Raw genomic sequence first — 19,396 nt, 5'->3', positions numbered from 1 at the left:
TAGGAAAGGCAGAGAAAAAGAGCTGCAACAGGACTTCAGACTTACTGGGATTTTAAAGGTGTCTACAGACACCTGGTTCTCCGTGGAATCCAGAGAAGGGCGTCGCACATTGGTGGAAGAGTAACTGATGGGGTAGGACTGGGCTGGGCGCCGGAACGTCATCTCTGCGGAGGCAATGGGTGGCTTGGGAGAGTTCTTGTGGTAACGATGGATGAAATAGGAAGAAAGCAGCACGGAGATGATGAAGGAGAGCAGCACTGCCCCTGCTATCACAGTCTTGCACACATCATCACAGAGTTGCTCTGTGGACCAAGAAGAATAAGTCTTAGAACCTGGCTTGCTGCCTCCAACATCTGATTTGGGCCGTGCGACACACACATGGGTGTGACAGAAACAGAGCTCAAAATCATCCAGGAAAAGCTTGTAGCTAATTCTCAATTATATTTGAGAATTTTCTATTATTTCCACTTCACCTACAACTTTTTTTTTTAATTATTTTGGACACCAGCAGGTAAATGTGCCTGTCTAGGTAAAGGAGCTTGACCCCATTTTCCCCATCACTGCAGATGCAGGATCTGACACTCTTCTTTAAGACCCAGCCTGCTATACACTGATCTTCTGATTCTACTTATCTCTCTGAAAACATGACTGAATTTTGCTTGTTTATGTTAGAGACATTCAACCAACCAACCAAAATCTTCAAATGTGAATTTAATTCATGAAGTCACTTGTTAGACATGAAGGAATATTTCTCTCCAGCTTCTTAGGTTAAAAAGAGACTCAGTATATTCCTGCTTTCTATTTAACAAAATATTTATTTCTGAAGATCTTGCCTAAATCTGCAACTACTTCTTTCCTCCCCAGCTCCTACACCTCCCCTTTTGCAGCAGCACTTCTAGAGCTTTGAAAAGTTGATTTATGTGCCCCTAGACAGCATTCCTAGGGAGTCAGTTCCTGAACTGAGAGATCCAAAATACAGTCACTGTTCATCAGGTAAACCTGAACTTCAGATCCATAAACTCAGCCACACCTGCAAGCTGTACCTTAAAACTAAGATGTAAGAGCACAGTATCCTAGAATAAAAAAAGCAAAACCAAAAAGCTTTATGGTTCCTTCTTCTTAAGCCTATACAAATTTTAGTCAAAAGAGTAAATTGAAATATATTTATCACTAATTGTTTGGAAGTTGAAAAATATTTTGTATTATATTATGAGCAATAATGAAAAGAAAAAAAAAAGAAAAAAAACCCCTTGGTATTTAAACCCCATCAATCTTTTTCAAAAAAATTGTGTAGAGCTTTTCTGTTCCAACAAAGGTCAATGAAAAAAGTAATACCCTCCTCCTAACACAATGGGTACTGGCTGTCTGACATTCTGAAGCTGAGATTTTCAGCTCTTATTAGGAGATTGGAATTACTTGCAAGTAATAAAAGTTGTTATTCTAATTCTCCAGCTGGCCTTGCAAATATCAGAGGAATTTCACTGAAATGCAAATACTGCTGGAAGTCAGAGGATGACCAACCTGTTTGTCATGTAGCAATGAATAATAAAAAAAAAAACTTAGAAATAATTCCCCTCTGGAGCTTTTCAGGCTCCATAGTAGAAGTCCAGATGCCAGTTCTTAATTAATTTTATATTAGCAGTCTCTGCTTAAAGATACTGCTTATTAAAATGTCCACGAGTTTACACTGTTTCACATATGCAAATCATAGCTACAGAAGAAAAGATAATTATGAGAACAGCAGATAATGCTTAGACTTACCCTTTATGTCATCTTTCTCACAGTAACAGTTCTGTCTTGGGAAGCAGTAACAAATCCCATGGCCTGACTTAATTCCAAGATTTCCAACGCCTTTCCCATGACCACCAATAATGTTTCCACCTAATCAAATACAGACACAGACATGATTCTCACTTGTAGTTAAAGGCTCAGAATTTTTCATGGGTTTATTCTAGGATATTTTATTTATTTTATTTATATTTTTTAGTTTATTTATTTTTATTTAATTTATTTATTTTTTTAAAAAAATCTTTATTTTATTTATTTTATTTATTTAGTGTTATTTATTTAGTTTTTTCTATTTATTCTCTTTATTTTTCTATTTATTCTGACAAGGGAGCCCAACACATTCAGAATGAGAGGGATTCCTGAGAATCAGGGGAGAGTCTAAATTCTGGAATAATGAGATCCTGCAATCAGAACATCTTGGACTTCTTGAACATCAGCCTTGATTAGCAGTATTCCCATTATGGAAAACTCATACAGAACTACTCTTGATTTCAAGCAGCAATTCCTCATGCAGAGTGACTGCAACTTTATTTGCAAGTGCTTTTTTTTCTGCAGATATAAAAATGACCATTGGTTGTGACATTTATCATCTTTATACTGCCTTGAATCACAAAGAGCATTCAACACACAAAAACCAATCAAGTTTTGCAAGCTTAGCTGCCTTTCAGAAAGATCTCCTAAACTATAAAGGGCTTCAAAAGATGAATATGGTATTTTCCATGCAGTCTTCTACTTATTTCAGCTCCTTTTTCCTCCATTGCATCTAATTCAGTAACAGGATGACTTGACTGTTTCGTTTACATTTCTTTGGATGTTTCACAAATTGAGGAAGAGGATATTTTTGGCAACAAGAAGGCAAACATCCTTTTTTAGAAGCAGGGAAATGGGAACTTGACTATGTAAGCAAAACAGACCAGTTTGGACCATCTTTCTACAAAGACCATACCCACTAAATTACAAGCAGCTCAGATGGTTAATTTTGGAAGGGACTGTGCTGAGTCACCTCTCTCTGAACTGACACTTTTTTTTTTTTCAAGACACACAGGTATTTCCATGTTTCAAGAGCATGTGCCAAAAGGAATAGCAGTGGCCTTATCCCACACCACAATAAAATTCAGAAAGTAAAAGCACTGGTTGCTGGACAAGAAAAAAATCAATGTCCAAGCACCATTGTAGAAAAAGGTGCACAAAGCAAGCTAGAAGCATAAGCAGTCTATTTTTTATCAGAAAGCCAAAATTCAGAGGAACCTACAAATATCAGCAATATACAAACATTTAGCCAGATGCTCACACTGCAACCAGCCCTTAAGCAGTTACTTATTACAAGGAAGTCTTGATAAAATGCAATGTTTTCTTTGTTTGATAGGCATAGCCACAGCACCAGTTGTTTCAGCTGAATGCCCAGGTTGTGGATTACATAAAATCATGTCGAAATTATCCAACTGAGGCATTAAAAAGACATAAAAAACAAATTAAAAGCTTGTCTTACTTGCGTGCATCTATTACATAGTAAGATGGTATTTCTTCAGGGCTTCTGTTCTTATATTGCACATTACATGTTTTAGTGCTTCAGCCTCTGGCACAAATATTTCCACTTTAAGATTGACAAGTGATTTTGGTTATGACCAAGAATTCTTTTCAGATGATTAGAAAAGTTACTTGCATTCACCCCAAGCATTTCTGCCACTTTAAGGACTGTTTTTTATGCACTCTAATGAAATAATTATCTTCCTGATAAAAGTAATTTACAATACACAAACCCATTATTGGATGTAAGATATACAAAGATGCCTCTTTAATAATTCATATTATAGAAGGATGTAAGGCCTAGCCTGTAAGAAAAACACTGATTCCTCTAAGACACCATTTCAAAACATAAACTTGGAATATACAATGCCAGAGCCAGGAGAATTATTCAATAAATCTATGTCTGCTTTCTGCATTAGAAACTGGGTGCTGGATAAAAAGATCCACTCAGAAATTACCATCTGAGAGAAGACTGAAATTTCTCAAGTTTTTTTTTTGCTCTTTTTCTAACTTTTATGTCTTCAGGGGGATTTGTGAACTTCCAGGTATAAGTGAGTGGATGCAGGTAGAGGTCTTCATGACAAAACACAAATGAATTAATTTCTTTATTTATTATTTATTATTATTCTATATTACTTCTCTATTTAGTTAGTTCCTCCCTCAAATGCTGCTCATCTGAATCTCTGGCTTTATCTTCAAACAGATAAGGCATCAAATCATATTGATGGTCATCTGTCAAACAAGGCCAGGTACATTTCCCCACATGATCCTTAGCAAGCACATTTGGTTTACAGTGAAATTTCTTCTTTTTATTTATTTGAATTTCAGTTCAAGCAGGCATAGTTTCCATCATATTGGGCTAAAGATTGGAAATATGGCATTAACTTGCATAAAACCTCTTTTTTTTGCAGCAAATACCTCCACTGAAAAACACTACTTGTGAATTAACAGGGGGAGCAGAAAGGGAATCTCTTTCCATCACTGTCAGACAACAGGTGCTTAAAAAAGAACAAGATCAGTGCCCACAAAGGCAGCTTTATCATCTAATGTAAATGCAGATATAGCAATGCAGAGGTGGTAACCAGGCTGAGCTTGTAAAGACATCTGGGATCAATGAAGTGGAACCTGAACAGCAACCAACAAGGATAAAGAAAAAGAAATCCTAGAACATTTCCATACTTGTGCAGTCCTGGGGGCACACAGCTGGATCTTTGCTCTCAATCACATCACAGGTGCCATCAGGACAGGTCTTGATGCTCGGGGTGCAGGTGGAATAGTTTGTGGTGATGCCTGTGAACACAGGAACAGACACTGCACAGATACCCCCAGGCTTTGAGGGAATGCCAAGGGCATCTTAGCACACCCTGAAGAACAGGTCACTTTTCTTTTGGAAATAAACACTTGTGAGTATCTAGAAATAGCATCTGCTGGACTAGCATGCAAGACAACACCTAAAGGCAGCTGGAAGGAATATATTTTTCACTGCTTTCTGTGTTGTGCCTGTGACAGCCCTTTGAGCATGTCACTTACAATATTACTTGAAAAAGAGCTGGCTAGTTGACCACTTTGACTCTGAAGAGTTGCTTCCACAGCTAAAGAAGTTTCCACACAATTTCACACATATTTGGATATAAGGTTGCAAGCAGTCAAAGAGAATTTGTGATAACTCATGAAGTTTGAAGGGATAAAAGATCAGCACTGAAGCACTGTTCTGGAAAGGTCAAGGGTACTGTCACCCATCAGATCTGTGCCACAGACCACGGAAAAGAGAGACAACAAAGTCATTGCTTTTGTGTTCACTGTCAGGATGGGGCATACCTGACCTGCTCAGAGGCTCACTGCTAGGTTCCAAACTCAAATCATGATCACGGAGATTTTCTTGCAAGCCCTAAGCCACTTGGTACAGTTAAACTGGTGCAAAACCAGTTCAGTACCTTGCATTTCATGTCTCATGTCCAACATCACCAAGAACAATATCAGAACACCCATTCCAACTTCACAAGACTTTCTTTCCTAGTGCATATTTCACTTGGGTATCACAATTACTTTATTTAGCCACAGCTCAGAGTGGCTTACAATACACCACTGTCCAGCCAGAATAAACAAGTTTATATTTATGGAAGTCAAATGCACAATTATTTCTAAAGAAAAGATTAACTTCACTCAACAGAAAGGTACCTTTTCCACTCCCCTGTCTCCACTGGCATCTTCCTGTTAGCACTCCCAGGCCCCCACACTCTTCACATTCAGCAGGATGCTTACTCACAGCACAGGAGTCAGGGCAGTCCTCTTCTTTTTTTAAAACTGTTGGGAAGAGTGCTTGCTGTCAGTTCAGGACAAAAACCTCCATTTTTAGGGGACGATAGGAAGGACAGAAAGATGGAGAATGGAGAGAAAAACTGCACACTGCCTGACCCAGCTACCAGGAAACTTAAATAATAATTAAAGTCCAGATGTTTCTCTTCTGTGAAATAAAAGATGAATGTGATGGCATGGTTATCTCTGCTTGATAGCACACTCTTCATGCCCAGGACTGTAGAAATAACTGATAATAACTCTAACTGTAACATACTGATAACACAAAGATGGGGACCATAATTACTTACAGTTTCATGCAAAACTTTTAATAAAGGAAAAACATTTAGTGCTTGGGGAAAAGGAATAAAACAAGACAACAGCCAGAAATGTGTGACTTTGGACAGCACAGGGATCTTGGAAAAAGAGGCCTTCCTTCTCCCTCAAGCCATTCACTGCTGGCAGAGGAATTGTGATACAGTACAAAGGAATGGAGGAAACTGTCTGATAGAATTGTAAGCTTCTCAACAAAATACAATATGGTTTGGAGAGAAATTATAATGTTTCCAGTGCAATCCTCCTCTGTGTGTGTATGTATATAGTATTTTTTTCTTCTATAGGGATATGTGAAACACAGACACACAAAAGATTCTTCTAAATTAAATACCATAGGGTTAGGAGCTGTTTATAACACCCCCTTTCTGGGCATTATTAGTTCTTGAAACAATAACTGCTACAGAAAGGTCTGAATCAGAACTCAAATGTAAAATTCATGATCTGTATCTCGTAGCTCAGGTTTATTTTTATTGTTAATGCCATCATTTTACAGATCACCCTACTAATGCATCATTAGATCTAATGTCAGTAACTCATAAGTCATAAATAGTTGTAATTGACTCAGGTACTTACGAGTTCCTTCCAACAAAACTGTGAGGAAGGTTTTGGTATGTTTCCTGCTCTGCTTGTCTGTAGCTTGGATTGTGTATTGGATTTCCTTGCATTCAGGTCTGCGTAGCACAGAGGAATCATTGACATAAAGGCTTCCATATTTGTCTTCTCTGCCTTGAAGGATGCTGACAGCATAGCAGCTCATGTTGGGGGCCAGTAACTTGTAGGTGATATTCACACCACGGAATTTCATACAGTTTTCGATGCAGATTTTTCCTATCTAGGCTCAAACACCAAAAAATGTATCACAGGCAAGAGAAGCAACACTACAAAAATATTCTCTGCCTCACAAAAATACGTGAAAGAAAACTGAACATGTTACAGAAAATCGCAGGATTGTTAAGGATGGAAAAGACTTCTAAGGTGAAGTCCAGCTGCCAACCCAACTCCACAATGCCAACAAAATCATGTCCTTAAGTGCCACATCCACATGGATTTTGAACACTTCCAGGAATGGTGACTGCATCACTTCCCTGGAGCCTCTTCCAGTGCCTGACCACTCTTACACTCATTAACGTTTTCCGTGCATCTTACACAGCTCAGCATTTATCTTGAGTTTTACACATTTGATATTTTGCTACCAATGCAGTACAGGAATGCTTCAAGTGTGATTTCCTCTCAGTAAAAACGAGAGGGAAAACATTCCCATTGTCTTCAGGCTAACAGTGGAAATGCAAAAACCTTGAACTCAGGGTTCAGTGATTTGGCAAACTCGAGTTCAGCCCCTGCTCTCTTCCAGGCTGATCAGAAAAACTTTGGTTTTGCTTGAGAAAGCAAGCAGCTCAGTGTGAACAAAGCTGAGACTCTTTTCAAATAAGCCAGAAATAGCAACTGCTAATACATAATTTTCAAAACATCACAATCATAAAGTTTCTGGCCAGCAGAATTCTCTGAAAGCCTTAAAAGGAATAAGAACCTCCTTGTTTCCACTGGTAATTTAAAAAACATTTTAATCTAAAAATGAGAATATGTTAGTATGCCATATTTGAACCTCTGCCTGCCAGAATATCTCTGCTACAGCTCTCTTCATTCTAAACCAACTTCAGGAACACAGCAATATTAAGCCCTGTGTCCAGTTCAGCTCCAACACAAACTGATCCAAAGCTCACTTTGGTTTTTCCATTTACAAGAGTGGGATTCAGAGCAGATCCAGAGGCATTGGCTTTCCTTGCAGAGAAAACCACAATGTGAAGGGTGGAGTGTTATTTAAGGGAACTTGGTGATGGATTATTTTCAAATGCTGCAGCTAAGATGGGTTTTCAAGTCACACCACTGCTGGTTAAAGCAAAGCTGTACATTTATATTTTAGCATTCTCATTAAAGAATGTGGAAAAAAAAAAAGCAACCCACCAGACTTTGTTTCTTTTTTTTTTTTTTTTTTTTTGGACTAAAACCTTTTTCTATGAACCTGGGCTAAACTCAAAAGCATTTGGAGCTCTGGAAGCATCCTTTGTCATAGGATAGCCCCATCTCCCCTAACTTGCTCCCATTCACACCACTGACACCACTTGGCACCATTTGCTGGGATTTTTTTCTTGGTGGCTGACATGCAGAGACTATTAAAGCAATCAGAAACTGGGCCATTCCTTCCACACACTCTCCTCTCTACAGAATGCTGGGACTGGCAGGAAGAAAAAGAAGGAAACACAAGACTTCCACTGTTCATAAAATCTGTCTAGACACCAGGTCTAGACAGGTCCCTTCCAGAACCACATCATCCCAGCTTTAGTGCTGTGTTGCAACTGGCAGGTTTTCAACTGTTTACGTGGGTTTTCTCTGAGTCAGGAGGAGGATGTGCTATGGCATTAACATTAAATGGATCAAACTGTCCTTTCTGCCTGCTCTATCCTAACTGCAAAGGGGATGGTGAAAACCCCAAAAATCTGGGGTCCATGAAGAGCAGATCATCCCTAGTGCAGTGCACTACGGTTTTGCTCTCTGTATAATTCAAGGAGAAGCTAAAAATGCCCCATTTAATACATTTCAACAAGAAAAATTGGCTTTCTCCTATTGCTTGATTCCACTAGGAAAATCCCAAGCTCTGTCTTGACTGCTTTTTCCAGGCACCTTTCTGATCAGCAGAAATTTTCTGCAAAGGGGATGGAGAAGACCCCATAAATTTGGGGTCCATGAAGAACAGATCATCCCTAGTGCAGTGCAGGGGCCAGTCCCTGTATAATTTAAGGAGAAGAAAATGCCCCATTCAAAAAAATTCAACAAGAAAAATTGGCTTTCTCCTATTGCTTGATTCCACCAGGAAAATCCCAGGCTTCTGACTTGGCTTTTGATGGCAGGAGTCAGCACAGCTCTCAGATGCAGCAGAGCTCACCACTGGGGAAAGGAGGCAGAAACAGCCAATTCCTCTTTCTCATCAGGAGGGTGAAAAAGAGAGCAAGTTTAACATCAACATATAGCAGAGGAATCTAAGAAAGGTGCATTTTGCAAGACACACAATAGTTAACACAGAAACACCATTTACCAGAACAAGGAACAGAAAAAATCCATCTTTGGAGTGCCAGAGTTTAATAAAGTCTGGCTAATGATAATGATAATGTTCCTCTTCGCTGAATTCCGGGGACATTTGGACACAGAACCTCTCTAAAAATCTCAGCTGATGTTATTCATCATTTGTCTCAGTAAATGTCAATAGAGCTTTAAGTCCTTTGATAAGTTAAATGCCACTGGGCAAGCCAGTGCTGTCAGGCCATGCTTCTGTGATCCAATTCATTTAGCTGCTCAAAGAGACAAATGGCAGCAGCCCAGCAGTTCATCATTTCTTCACGCTCTTGTGTTTTCCTTAGGGCAAGAGACACTGCAGCCTTCAGATTGATTTGGCCCAGTACTTTTCCTCACTGCTCTGGCACATCACAGCTCATTATGCCAATGACTTTAATAATCTGGAGTGCTGGAGACTAAGCTGCTGCCACTGCCTTGTGCTCCAAGCTGAGCATATCCAGCCTCAGGAATAAATGGGTGAACCTAACTGATGGAGAGCATCTCCAGAACCAAGAGGAGTTTTGCATTTTGCTGGTCAAGAATCAGAATTAAAAAAAATCTGTTTGTGAGTTTGTGTTTAGGAAGCACGAAGACAGATCCTGTCCCACAGACTTGGGAGTCCTTCTCCAAAAACTCTTTTCCCAGTTACTACTGCCAGCCAGTGAAACTGGTTTCCCACTAACTTCCCCAGTTAGTGGGAAGCACCATTGTTGCCAGAAACCCTAAAATTCCCTTTTTTAAGAATTTTTTTTTTACTGTCCTGACAACACACAAACCCATCAGCTTTCAAAGCTAACTGGTTGGGGGGGATTGTTTTGTTTTGCACTTTGGAACTAGAAAACCATATATTCCCAGACCTCAAATACAGGCAATCCAGGGTGTGCACAGATAAACATGGTTTAACCAATTTTGAATTGGAATTTATCCATTCCTAGTGTTATTGCATACATACACTTATATGTAAAGTGTTTGTGTACATACACATGTGCACAGAGAAATCACCAGCTATTCATACACACCTAACATTTAAGTTTTATTCCCTTTTTTACACCTACAGTCATGATGTGACATATGTCCTGTTGGGGCCCATTTCTAAATACTAAGAGCATCTCACACACCTATTCTGTTCTTTCTTTTAGGAGAAAACCCCCACTGGTTTCACCCAATCTCCAGGCAAGAGTTTTTTACACCACTGAGAATAAATCTGTCACAATCTGGTGCTACAAAAAACCCAAACCTAAGATGCAGAATATTAATTAAAAAGGCACAGAGTATGCTCTGAAGTTTCTAATGGATGGCAAATGTAAACGTTGCAGCCACAAGACATCCAAAATGTCATGAAGAAGCAGCTTTTTGTAGTGAGCTCACTGTCTGCACATGCTTGGTATCTTTTTTTTATTTAGGATAATCAGTGCAGACTATGGGTAAAATGTCCCTTGACTAAGCTGTAGCATTTTCATTGGTCATGTTATGCTATATCCTGACAGCCATGGGGTACAGAACATTTCACTGGATGAAATACAAGAACATATGGTATATATCTAACTTTCCTTTTTCTTTCTTTTTACAATTATTCAGAGGCTTAAAGATTACTAAAACTGGTTTTTTCCTTTTAAGTCTTCTAATGAATTGGTCTTCTCTGCAACTGGGGTGATCATATTTTCATCTCAATCATCCTCATGTTAAAAACACAGATGCACGTTTAGAGCTATATTTAGTTATCAGGTATTCTCTCCAGCAGCTCCTCCAAAATGGTTCATCACTTGTTTTTGATGTTCATTTCCATAACATTAATTAAATTGAACTAGTTCCTTATTAGTGTACATGTTCCACAGGAATTACATTGTAATTTCCATCTGATTAATGTCAACCTGTTAGAAAGTGTTTCTGGAAGGCAATATTAATGGCACTGGTGGTGATTAAGCCAAAATGAGGGTTAAATAAGGAAACACATTAATTACTAACTAGCCATTACTTAGAGAAAAGCCATTAACATATTGGAATATATAGATTTGGGACAAGTTTCTTTCCCAGTTACTTGTGCTTCAGTCATTCAAGGCAACAAATCCTCCTGTCTGTTTCACTGAATCAGCTGGGTTGAAAGGGACCTCTAAAATCATCAAGTCCAACACTTACTTCTCTTTAATTCTTTCATGTGTAGCCCCAGTTCTGTTGATTTGTGATGGGAAAGCCAAGTGCCCAGCCTTCTCTCTCCCCACCCAACCACAGAATCTGACTGAAACCACATTTTTCACTGATTCCACTAAAACCATCTACAACCATCACTTCCTTGGACCTCACCCCAGTGTTCTACCTCCTAATAATGAGTGATAAATGATAAGAACAGTTCTTACCTGTGCAAAGCGCTCAGCATTTCTGTTCACTGTGAACTGGTAAGTGATGTTGGGAAACTGGATGCTGACTGGAAGGATGGAGACATTGAAATGAAGCATCACTGATCTTCTTGGCCCATGAAATTCTGTGTCATTCACCAAAACATCCAATGGGAAGGAACGATGCTCTGTGACTGAAATACTTTTATTCAGCACCAGTCCTGCAAAGGAAAATGTTAATTTATTACCAACCCACATCATCTGCAAATTTATATTTTGATACTGCAATCTCAACAAAATCATACATATTGAAGCTATTCCTAACAGGAGTCAGAGGGTGAGTTAAACATGAAAATATGCTTGTATGAGTTATACTCCGTAATTCAAGTTATTTGAAGAGGTTCTCTTCCCTTCTCCCAACCATGCTGAGAACCCTTTGATCAGAACCTCTTGCTTATCAGGATATGCAACATCATCCCCTATGCTACCTAACCCAGAAAGGCACAAACTCCATTTTCTCCATACGTTTTTAAAACTCTTAACTTTTCAAGAAGTTAAGCGTTTGCTTGACTTGAAATTCTTCAGATTTCTTTGGATCAATATTTATAAAATGCTTGGAAAAGCTCATTTACTAACAAGCAACTTCTCCTTTATTTGAAGAAAGAGACCTTACTGTACTCATGTTGAGTTCCCCTCACTTGGCTGCCATTTGGGCTGAAGTGGATTTCATCAAAGATGTGCTCTACCCGAAATGTTTCACTTATCCAGGGATCATCAGTAATGATGGTTCCTGTGTATTTCCTTCTGCTGCTTTCCAGGGGATAAATAGGTGTCGTGTCTGCATCATACACGGTCAGAGTTGCAAGGACAGTTCCCTAGAAGGAAATAAAAAATGACATTGCTCAATGACCTGAAGCTTTCTTCGTTTGGGAGATTGAAATATTGGTCAAATAAAACCTTACAACTCTCACTTGAGCCCATTTCAATTCAAACCTATTTTAAAGCTTTAGGTTACCACGGTTTCACACCTATTCACATCTGCATTAGGAACACCAAAGATGGCTGTGAAAAGGGACTTGTCATATAATCATTTGAGTCTAAATTCAGTGCTAAACTTCTGAGGTAGGAAATGAGTGCATGTGCACTCGAGTTTTCATTTTTGAAAAGCAATGTCATTCTATAATACTACTAAAAAAATCATGTAAGCAACATGCACACTTAAAAGGCATGAGATACATTCGGACAGGCTAAGCTAATTTCAAAGAGAATAAATTAATTCATAAAACAGCTTTACAAGGCCTTCACTTTCTGTCATCCACAGCTCAACAAAACTCCCAAATCTCAACATTTTCAGAAGTGAAAAAAGCATTTACTTTATGCCAAATCATGATTGTGTCTTGTCAACACATGTTCTAGTCGGGAGGTGGCAGCAAACTCCCAAAATCATCCTTTTCCTTTCCTGACAGAAAGAGGAGCAAAACACATTTTGAAGTTAAAAAAACCTGCTGTTAAGATAAAGAAGTCCTCTTATGAAAAATACATCGTTTAGGCCTAAAGAAATGCCTTCAATTAAAAACTGACTTATCAAGGGCTGTTGCTCTGGTGGGAAGAGGCAAAGAGCCCACTGGTGTTCTGCTCCACTGAAACAAGAGGGGACATGCACAAAGACACCCAGGGCTTGGGGTTCAGAACTCTTGAAAGACCACGTTGGGGTGGGATGGGAAAAGTGGGAGGGCAAGCAAGATTCTGGAACTCTCCTTTAAGAGCCTGACACCAAAAACTTGAACACTTTTTCAAGTGCAATGTGTGTCTGCAGGAAAGAGCAGCTCCTCTAAGTTCTGTTACTGGTACAGCCTCCTCATGTTCTGAATGGTGTTTTAGTACCTTAAATGTGAAAAATATACAGACACAAATGCTGTAACAACAATCAACTTTAGTCTCCTGGGGGAGGCAATCCTGTAACAACTGCAGAGCAGAGCTCAGCACGGGGAGATGGAGTGATCTGGAACAGCTTCAGCAATGGTTCTATCCTGATCCTGGGAACTTCTCCCATTCCCTTACACTGTTTATATCCTGCCCCAAACTACTGTTAACTTCCAGTCTGAGTAAGAGCTCTCTGTGTGGTCATGTCCTTGACCATGAGACCCAAAGCATGGCATTTCCAAGGCCTCCCACCAATCCCTACTTCAGGGACGAGATGAAGGAGCAGGTTACCTCTTTCCTGTTGAACTCCACGACAGCATCTGCAGTGTCAGTGCCATTGGGAAGGAAGGGAGGGGAATCATCTTCATCTAAGACATTGACCAGGAAGGGCACCTCGACCTGCATCTCCCTGGAGCCCTCTCTCACAGTACACTTGGCAATCAGCTCGTATCTCTCTCTCTCTTCTCGATCCAAGCGCTGGGTCACACTGACACCAGTGGTGTTCTCGTTGTATCTGAAGGGCAAACCTTCAGCTGGAAAACACAGGCACAGGGTGAACTTGGACAATCATCTCCCAGGATAAGACCCTTGATACTTTTCCTTCTCACAATCCAGTAATCCATCCAGATATCGTGACTTGCACGATAAAAGGCAGCCTGGGAAGTGACCCAGGCTAAAGGTGTGGAGCTATGCTAGGGAAACAGAAAATATGGGATTGATGGGAAGGTCCTACAATCTAAAAGCAGCACAGTTTCACAGTTTAAAGCTCAGGATATTCCCAACCTGCTCTTAGCAGGTGCAAACTTCTAAAAGCAGGATTTTCCCTGGGGAAGGAGATAGCTCTCTTTCCCCCCTATATCCCCTCTCTTTTCTCCTCTATATATCTCAAAGGCAAAACCTTCAGGCTCAATTCACATTTGCAACAGAATTTCTTTAATAGTATCAGTCCAGAAGATCTACTACATGAGAGATCTTAACAGTGCAGATGTTTATTGCTGGTGGTTCAGTTCCAGTCTTACCTGCTAGCAGTTTGTAGGAAAGGCTGAGATTCTGACACAGATGATGAACTGAGGGTAACTGGAGCTGGTGAAACGTGCCTGGTGGTTTATTCTCTTCGATGTGAAAGGAGAGATCCATTTCTGTGAAGCAAAGCTGCCTTGCTGTCAGGGAACTGCAAGATGGTGCAGTAGCATTGATCAAGGAGAGGACGACCGTGGTGCGTGTGGCAGAGTCACATTCCTTCTCTTGGAAAGGGTGGGATGAAAGGAAGACATACAACATCACCTTTGATAATGGCATCCAGTTTCCTACAGCTTCAGAGAAAAAATGGACCAGAGGATATATTTTATAGATGACGAGCCAACATTTCTTCTACCCACTTTGTTCTCTAGTCCATTATTCCACAAAACAGCCATAGATAATCTTCAGAACCCCAGTAAGCCAAATAACTATAGATGTCACCACCAAATTCACTTTGTAGAACCTCACAGAATGGTTTCTAACTGGAAGACACTAACACAAGGCAGATCATTGTTAGTAATCAGCTTTTTGATAGACACAATTTTTAGAAGGGCTAAAGTGGAGTGGCAGGAGGGAAAAAATAGTGCACCAAGTGGCAACAGATAATTCAGGACAGAGCCACAACAACTACAAACTGTAATTTAAGTCCCAGCATCCTGATAGTTTATACCAGTGCAGGATATAGGCCAAATTATTTATATTTAGAGGACAAATTGCTTCATCATTTCAAAATACACTCAAACAATAACAGAGAAGGTAAAATCAACCTCTGGCATTTACTAATAAGCACTCAGTCCTTAATTATTTTGATTACCTTGGTTTGACTACAGACAGACTAATAGCATCTCTGCAGTAGATCTGATCTACTTGAAAAGATGCTCTAGGTCACTTTTGATCTGTATGAACAAAAGAAGACTCTCAAGTTCTGGATATGTATTTGTAACTGAACAAAAGAAGACAGCTATCTGCTATTCATGAACCAAAAAACGCAGCAAAAATGGGTGAGATATCAAGGACTGCAAAATAAAGCAGTAAGTGTCTGAAGTTGAACATTTAAACATCAAGGCACCCAAGCCAAAGGGCAGTGTTGATATATGGCTCTCACAAACTCAAGCCAGTTACTACAGACTCTCCAGCAGCAGAATTCTGCATCTGATCCCAGTGGTGTGCCATTAACTCCTCACCCATTTCCTCCTCCACCATCTAATGATCCCTAATTTCCTCAGAGATCAAAATCACCAAAACTAATTTACTGCTAAAGCATAAAAGAAGAGGGAATAAAAAAACACAAAAAAGCCCCAGAGATAATTCATTTCTATAGTTCAGTAGTAACCTTCTCTAAGAAAGCCAAACTTCAATAGAGGGAGGGGGCACCACTTAACCATTTCTGCCAGGAGCTGTTTGGTGTTGGATGCAAATGTGCTTTGTGAATCCTTGTTACTGGGGTACAAGGACAACTCATGGAACAGTCTGGGCTAATCTAACTGGGCACCAAGCACCCAGCATTAACACAGTACAACTGGCTTCATTTATATCAGTAAACAAGCAAACTGCAAATCTCAAAGTAAAGCTGTGATTTATAAAGCTGGGGAGGAAAAATATTGCAAGTAAAGCAACTTTCCCACCATCCTGGAGTCCACAGCATCAGCAATTGGATCTGTCCCAGGTCAGTGTTTGCTTTGGCATGCGGTTCCCTGTATTTGCTGTGGGTTTTGCTGGGTCTGGTTCCTTATTTTAAAAGGGCAGATGTGGGGTTTTTTCCCAAATTTGATGCTCACAGACTGACGGATAAATCTCATCATCTGAATGTACTTTAACAACAGATACTCCAACAAGGAAACCAAATCCTCTCATACTTACACAGCATGTTAAAGTCTTCTCTATCCAGGCTTTTGCTGAGGTAGAGAAGTCCTGTTTTTTCTCTGATTTGAAACCAATGATTTTCATGGGATCTTGCTCGAGAAATGACGAGATTCTGGCAGAGGTGGAAATAGGGCACTTCCCCATGTGAATCCCTCAAGGCATGGATGCGCAGGAGGGGGGTACCTGCTGGCTGATCTATGTAGACATTCTCTGAGTACTCTTTCCTGGGGAAGTAGAGACCAAAGGAAGCTGCAAAAGACACACAAGAGGAGAGGTGCTCCCAGTTAAATGAATTTTTGTACTGGTATTTTCTTAAGCAACACGTTTCCAAAGGCTTCGTTTTCTAAGAATTAAAGAAGCATTTAAAAAGATGGGGAAAAAGAATCAGATCCTCACCTGGTGTAAATAAATAGTTTTCCTGCATTCAAGTCAGGGGCACAGCCACCCAAAACTTGGCCTGTGATTTATGTTCAAGTTACAAAATCATCAGCTTTTTAAAAGCAAAACTTCTTTGCTGTAAACATGGCCCAGTTTTAAGCAGAGAGCTTAATGAAGCTCTGCTTGCTCTTAAGTTCATATCTGGAGCTTTCAGCTGAAATTCCATTATCTCACAGATTATACTCAAAGCAGGAAAAAACATTTGATGAAAACACACACCTTAAAAACCTAAACACACTCCCTTGTTGTGAGAAAACACAAATGTGTAACAATGGCTCACACTTTTCCTGGCATTACAAAAGGAATCCTTACACAGGAGTCCTTCTGAGCCTTAGTGAACAGGCCAGTGTGTTGCTTTCAGTACAGAAATGGGAGTTGTTTAATTAAAATTGATATGAAAATATTATAAGTAATTTAAATATTACAGATGGGAAAGCTGAGGACTGAACTGTCTGAAGCAGGAAGGAAAATGTACATTCCTTTTTAATACAATAGCTGTCAATGTCCTATTCTTCTCAGTTTTTTCCCCTGCACTCGTGTGCACTGACATCCTGGACCTGTCTCTGTTGTACTTGACTTGCACTGACATACAAGAGAACACTTGCACATTGACAAATTTTACACCATTTAATCTGATTTGATAAGGAGTAAGGCATACAAAAGGCTCACCCATCTCCTGAACAAAGGAAAATAATAACAATTTCCATATGTTTCTAATACAAGACTACCTTAGCTTAAACCAAGCCAGACAACCTGGAAATGATGCCAATACAGCAGTAAAATTAGGCATATAATGCCAGAACATCTTCAACATAGCACCAGGCTATAACAGGTCTTTATTTTTTTATTATTATTGAATCCATACAGTGTTCTCCTAAATAGAGAGGACCACAAACAAGCTATAAACAAGAGACCTCTAATTTCATTTGGAAATACCACAGAAACCACTGTACCTTGCAGTGATTAATGGCATCATCAGTATCCCTGGATGCAATTACATCCCTGAGATTTACAGAGGATCATTACTTTTTCTACTTATAATATACGAAGAAAGTGATAAAGTAATATGGTGGGTGAATTAATTCCAAACTAATTAACTCACAGGGAAGCCAACAATAATATTTTTGAGAGTTTTAGAAAAGCATTAACTCGTCATGTCCCCTATCTAGAAGAAAAACATTACTTTTGTTTCTGTTGCTATCACCATCTGTTTTGTAAGACTCCTGAGCATCCATAATAAATTTAAAATACTTTGCCCATCCCTTTTTTTCTCTTTTTTGACATGCAGGAAAGCCTAGTGAATACACAGTGCTAGAAGCCCATAACAACTGGTTCATTAATTAGAGGTATAAGATGGTATCTAAATAGCAAGCCCAGCCTCAGTACAAGCAAATCCATTTTTCCTCAATAAAATCTTGACTCTAGAATTATGAAAACCTGGTGCCTAAGAGCAAAAAGTGAATTTTAACCCACTGATGCATAAAATGAGGGTTACACAGCATCAGACAGAGGAACATGGACTCACATCCTTATTTCTAAGGGTGAACAGTTCTGATGTGAGTGATGTTGTGTGGTCACCACCACAAACACAGCACACGGTTCAAGAACACAACATCATCTCCAATAAAAAGGGTGTACAGGAAGGAGAGCAGACACAAACAATGTGGTTGGGTACAGTGTGAGACTGGAAAAGGGAAGAATAGGAAAAATCAGGTCTGAAACTGCACACAACTACACCTCAGCAGAGGTCAGCATCCCGACTCCTCTCTGTTTGAAAGAAAAAGTTACTACTTATGCAACAGCCTCTCTGAAATTCCTTGGCATCAGTTCACAGATCTCACCATTCTCAGAAAAAAAAATGGGGGAAAAATCTGTAATACAAAAAGTTTATTTTGTCTCTGACAGCAGGAATACAAAACGATGCTTTGTATTTTGAAGAGAGAGAAGGATTCCTTCATAAAATGTGGAAGCTGCATTACTAATCAACCAGAAATGTTTTTCAAAAATATAAAAGCCACTTTAAGAAATTATGAAAAGCCACTGGAAGAAATTTAAGTACAAGCATAATGTTTTTCTCCCTTATTCAGACCTAAAAGATGATTAAACTAAATTGTGTCCATCAAAACTGTTCCGTATTAACCACAGCACCTAAGGACAGTTTTAAGTGATGCCTGTGGATATGAAATACTTTTGTGTTTTACCAATGAATTAAAATTTCAAAAATACTGATTTAGCCATGTAACAAGATTCCCAGTGCTGCTGATTTCGAAATTACTGGGATTTCTGTAAAGTGATTTGTGTTGCTCTCTAACTCCATTTCAAGAACTGAGATGAGAAGTATCCAACAGACTGCCCAGGTCACAACCACCCTCTGTGTATAAATCTTTGGAAGCTGATTTTGAAGGAGACCTTTGAAGTAGAAACCCAGCACCCACTTCTCTGAGCTGTCTTCATTCCTTTAAGCCTTACTAAGTTAAAACCAGATTCAATAAACTTGCCATCTGGCAACTATGCTGCAGGAGTAAGAGGTTCTAATCCTGGCCACACTTCCTTGTGTCCTGGAAATAAATAATAAAAAAAAAAAAAAAAATCAATTTCTAAGGACTTGTGCAAGTTTACTATGGAAGCCAGATGGAGTTTTTATTGAATCTGCAATTTAAATAAAGAGGAATTGAGATGGCTAAGCTCAAAACTGATGGATAAAGTGTTTCTGCTAAGGAATTAGAGAAGTATTTCACATTACAACCTTGAAATACACCCCTAGA

The 19,396-nt window shown here is 39.4% G+C and overlaps 1 protein-coding gene across 1 annotated transcript in view; it reads right to left on the bottom strand.

Annotated features, from left to right (window-relative positions):
- Positions 1–19,396, bottom strand: part of RET (ret proto-oncogene) — a 79,829-nt gene that overhangs the window by 20,134 nt on the left and 40,299 nt on the right. The window contains exons 2-11 of the mRNA XM_030453226.1: positions 16,191–16,442; positions 14,330–14,623; positions 13,602–13,843; positions 12,061–12,262; positions 11,409–11,608; positions 6,520–6,778; positions 5,494–5,619; positions 4,495–4,605; positions 1,762–1,881; positions 46–302 (exon numbers count right to left, since the gene is read on the bottom strand). Coding sequence (XP_030309086.1) covers positions 46–302; positions 1,762–1,881; positions 4,495–4,605; positions 5,494–5,619; positions 6,520–6,778; positions 11,409–11,608; positions 12,061–12,262; positions 13,602–13,843; positions 14,330–14,623; positions 16,191–16,442 — 2,063 coding nt within the window. The remainder of the gene's footprint in view (positions 1–45; positions 303–1,761; positions 1,882–4,494; positions 4,606–5,493; positions 5,620–6,519; positions 6,779–11,408; positions 11,609–12,060; positions 12,263–13,601; positions 13,844–14,329; positions 14,624–16,190; positions 16,443–19,396) is intronic.

The sequence above is a fragment of the Calypte anna genome, chromosome 6, assembly GCF_003957555.1.
Source record: "Calypte anna isolate BGI_N300 chromosome 6, bCalAnn1_v1.p, whole genome shotgun sequence".
In the NCBI taxonomy this organism is placed as follows: Eukaryota; Metazoa; Chordata; class Aves; order Apodiformes; family Trochilidae; genus Calypte; species Calypte anna.
This window is presented reverse-complemented; position numbering and strand designations above follow the sequence as displayed.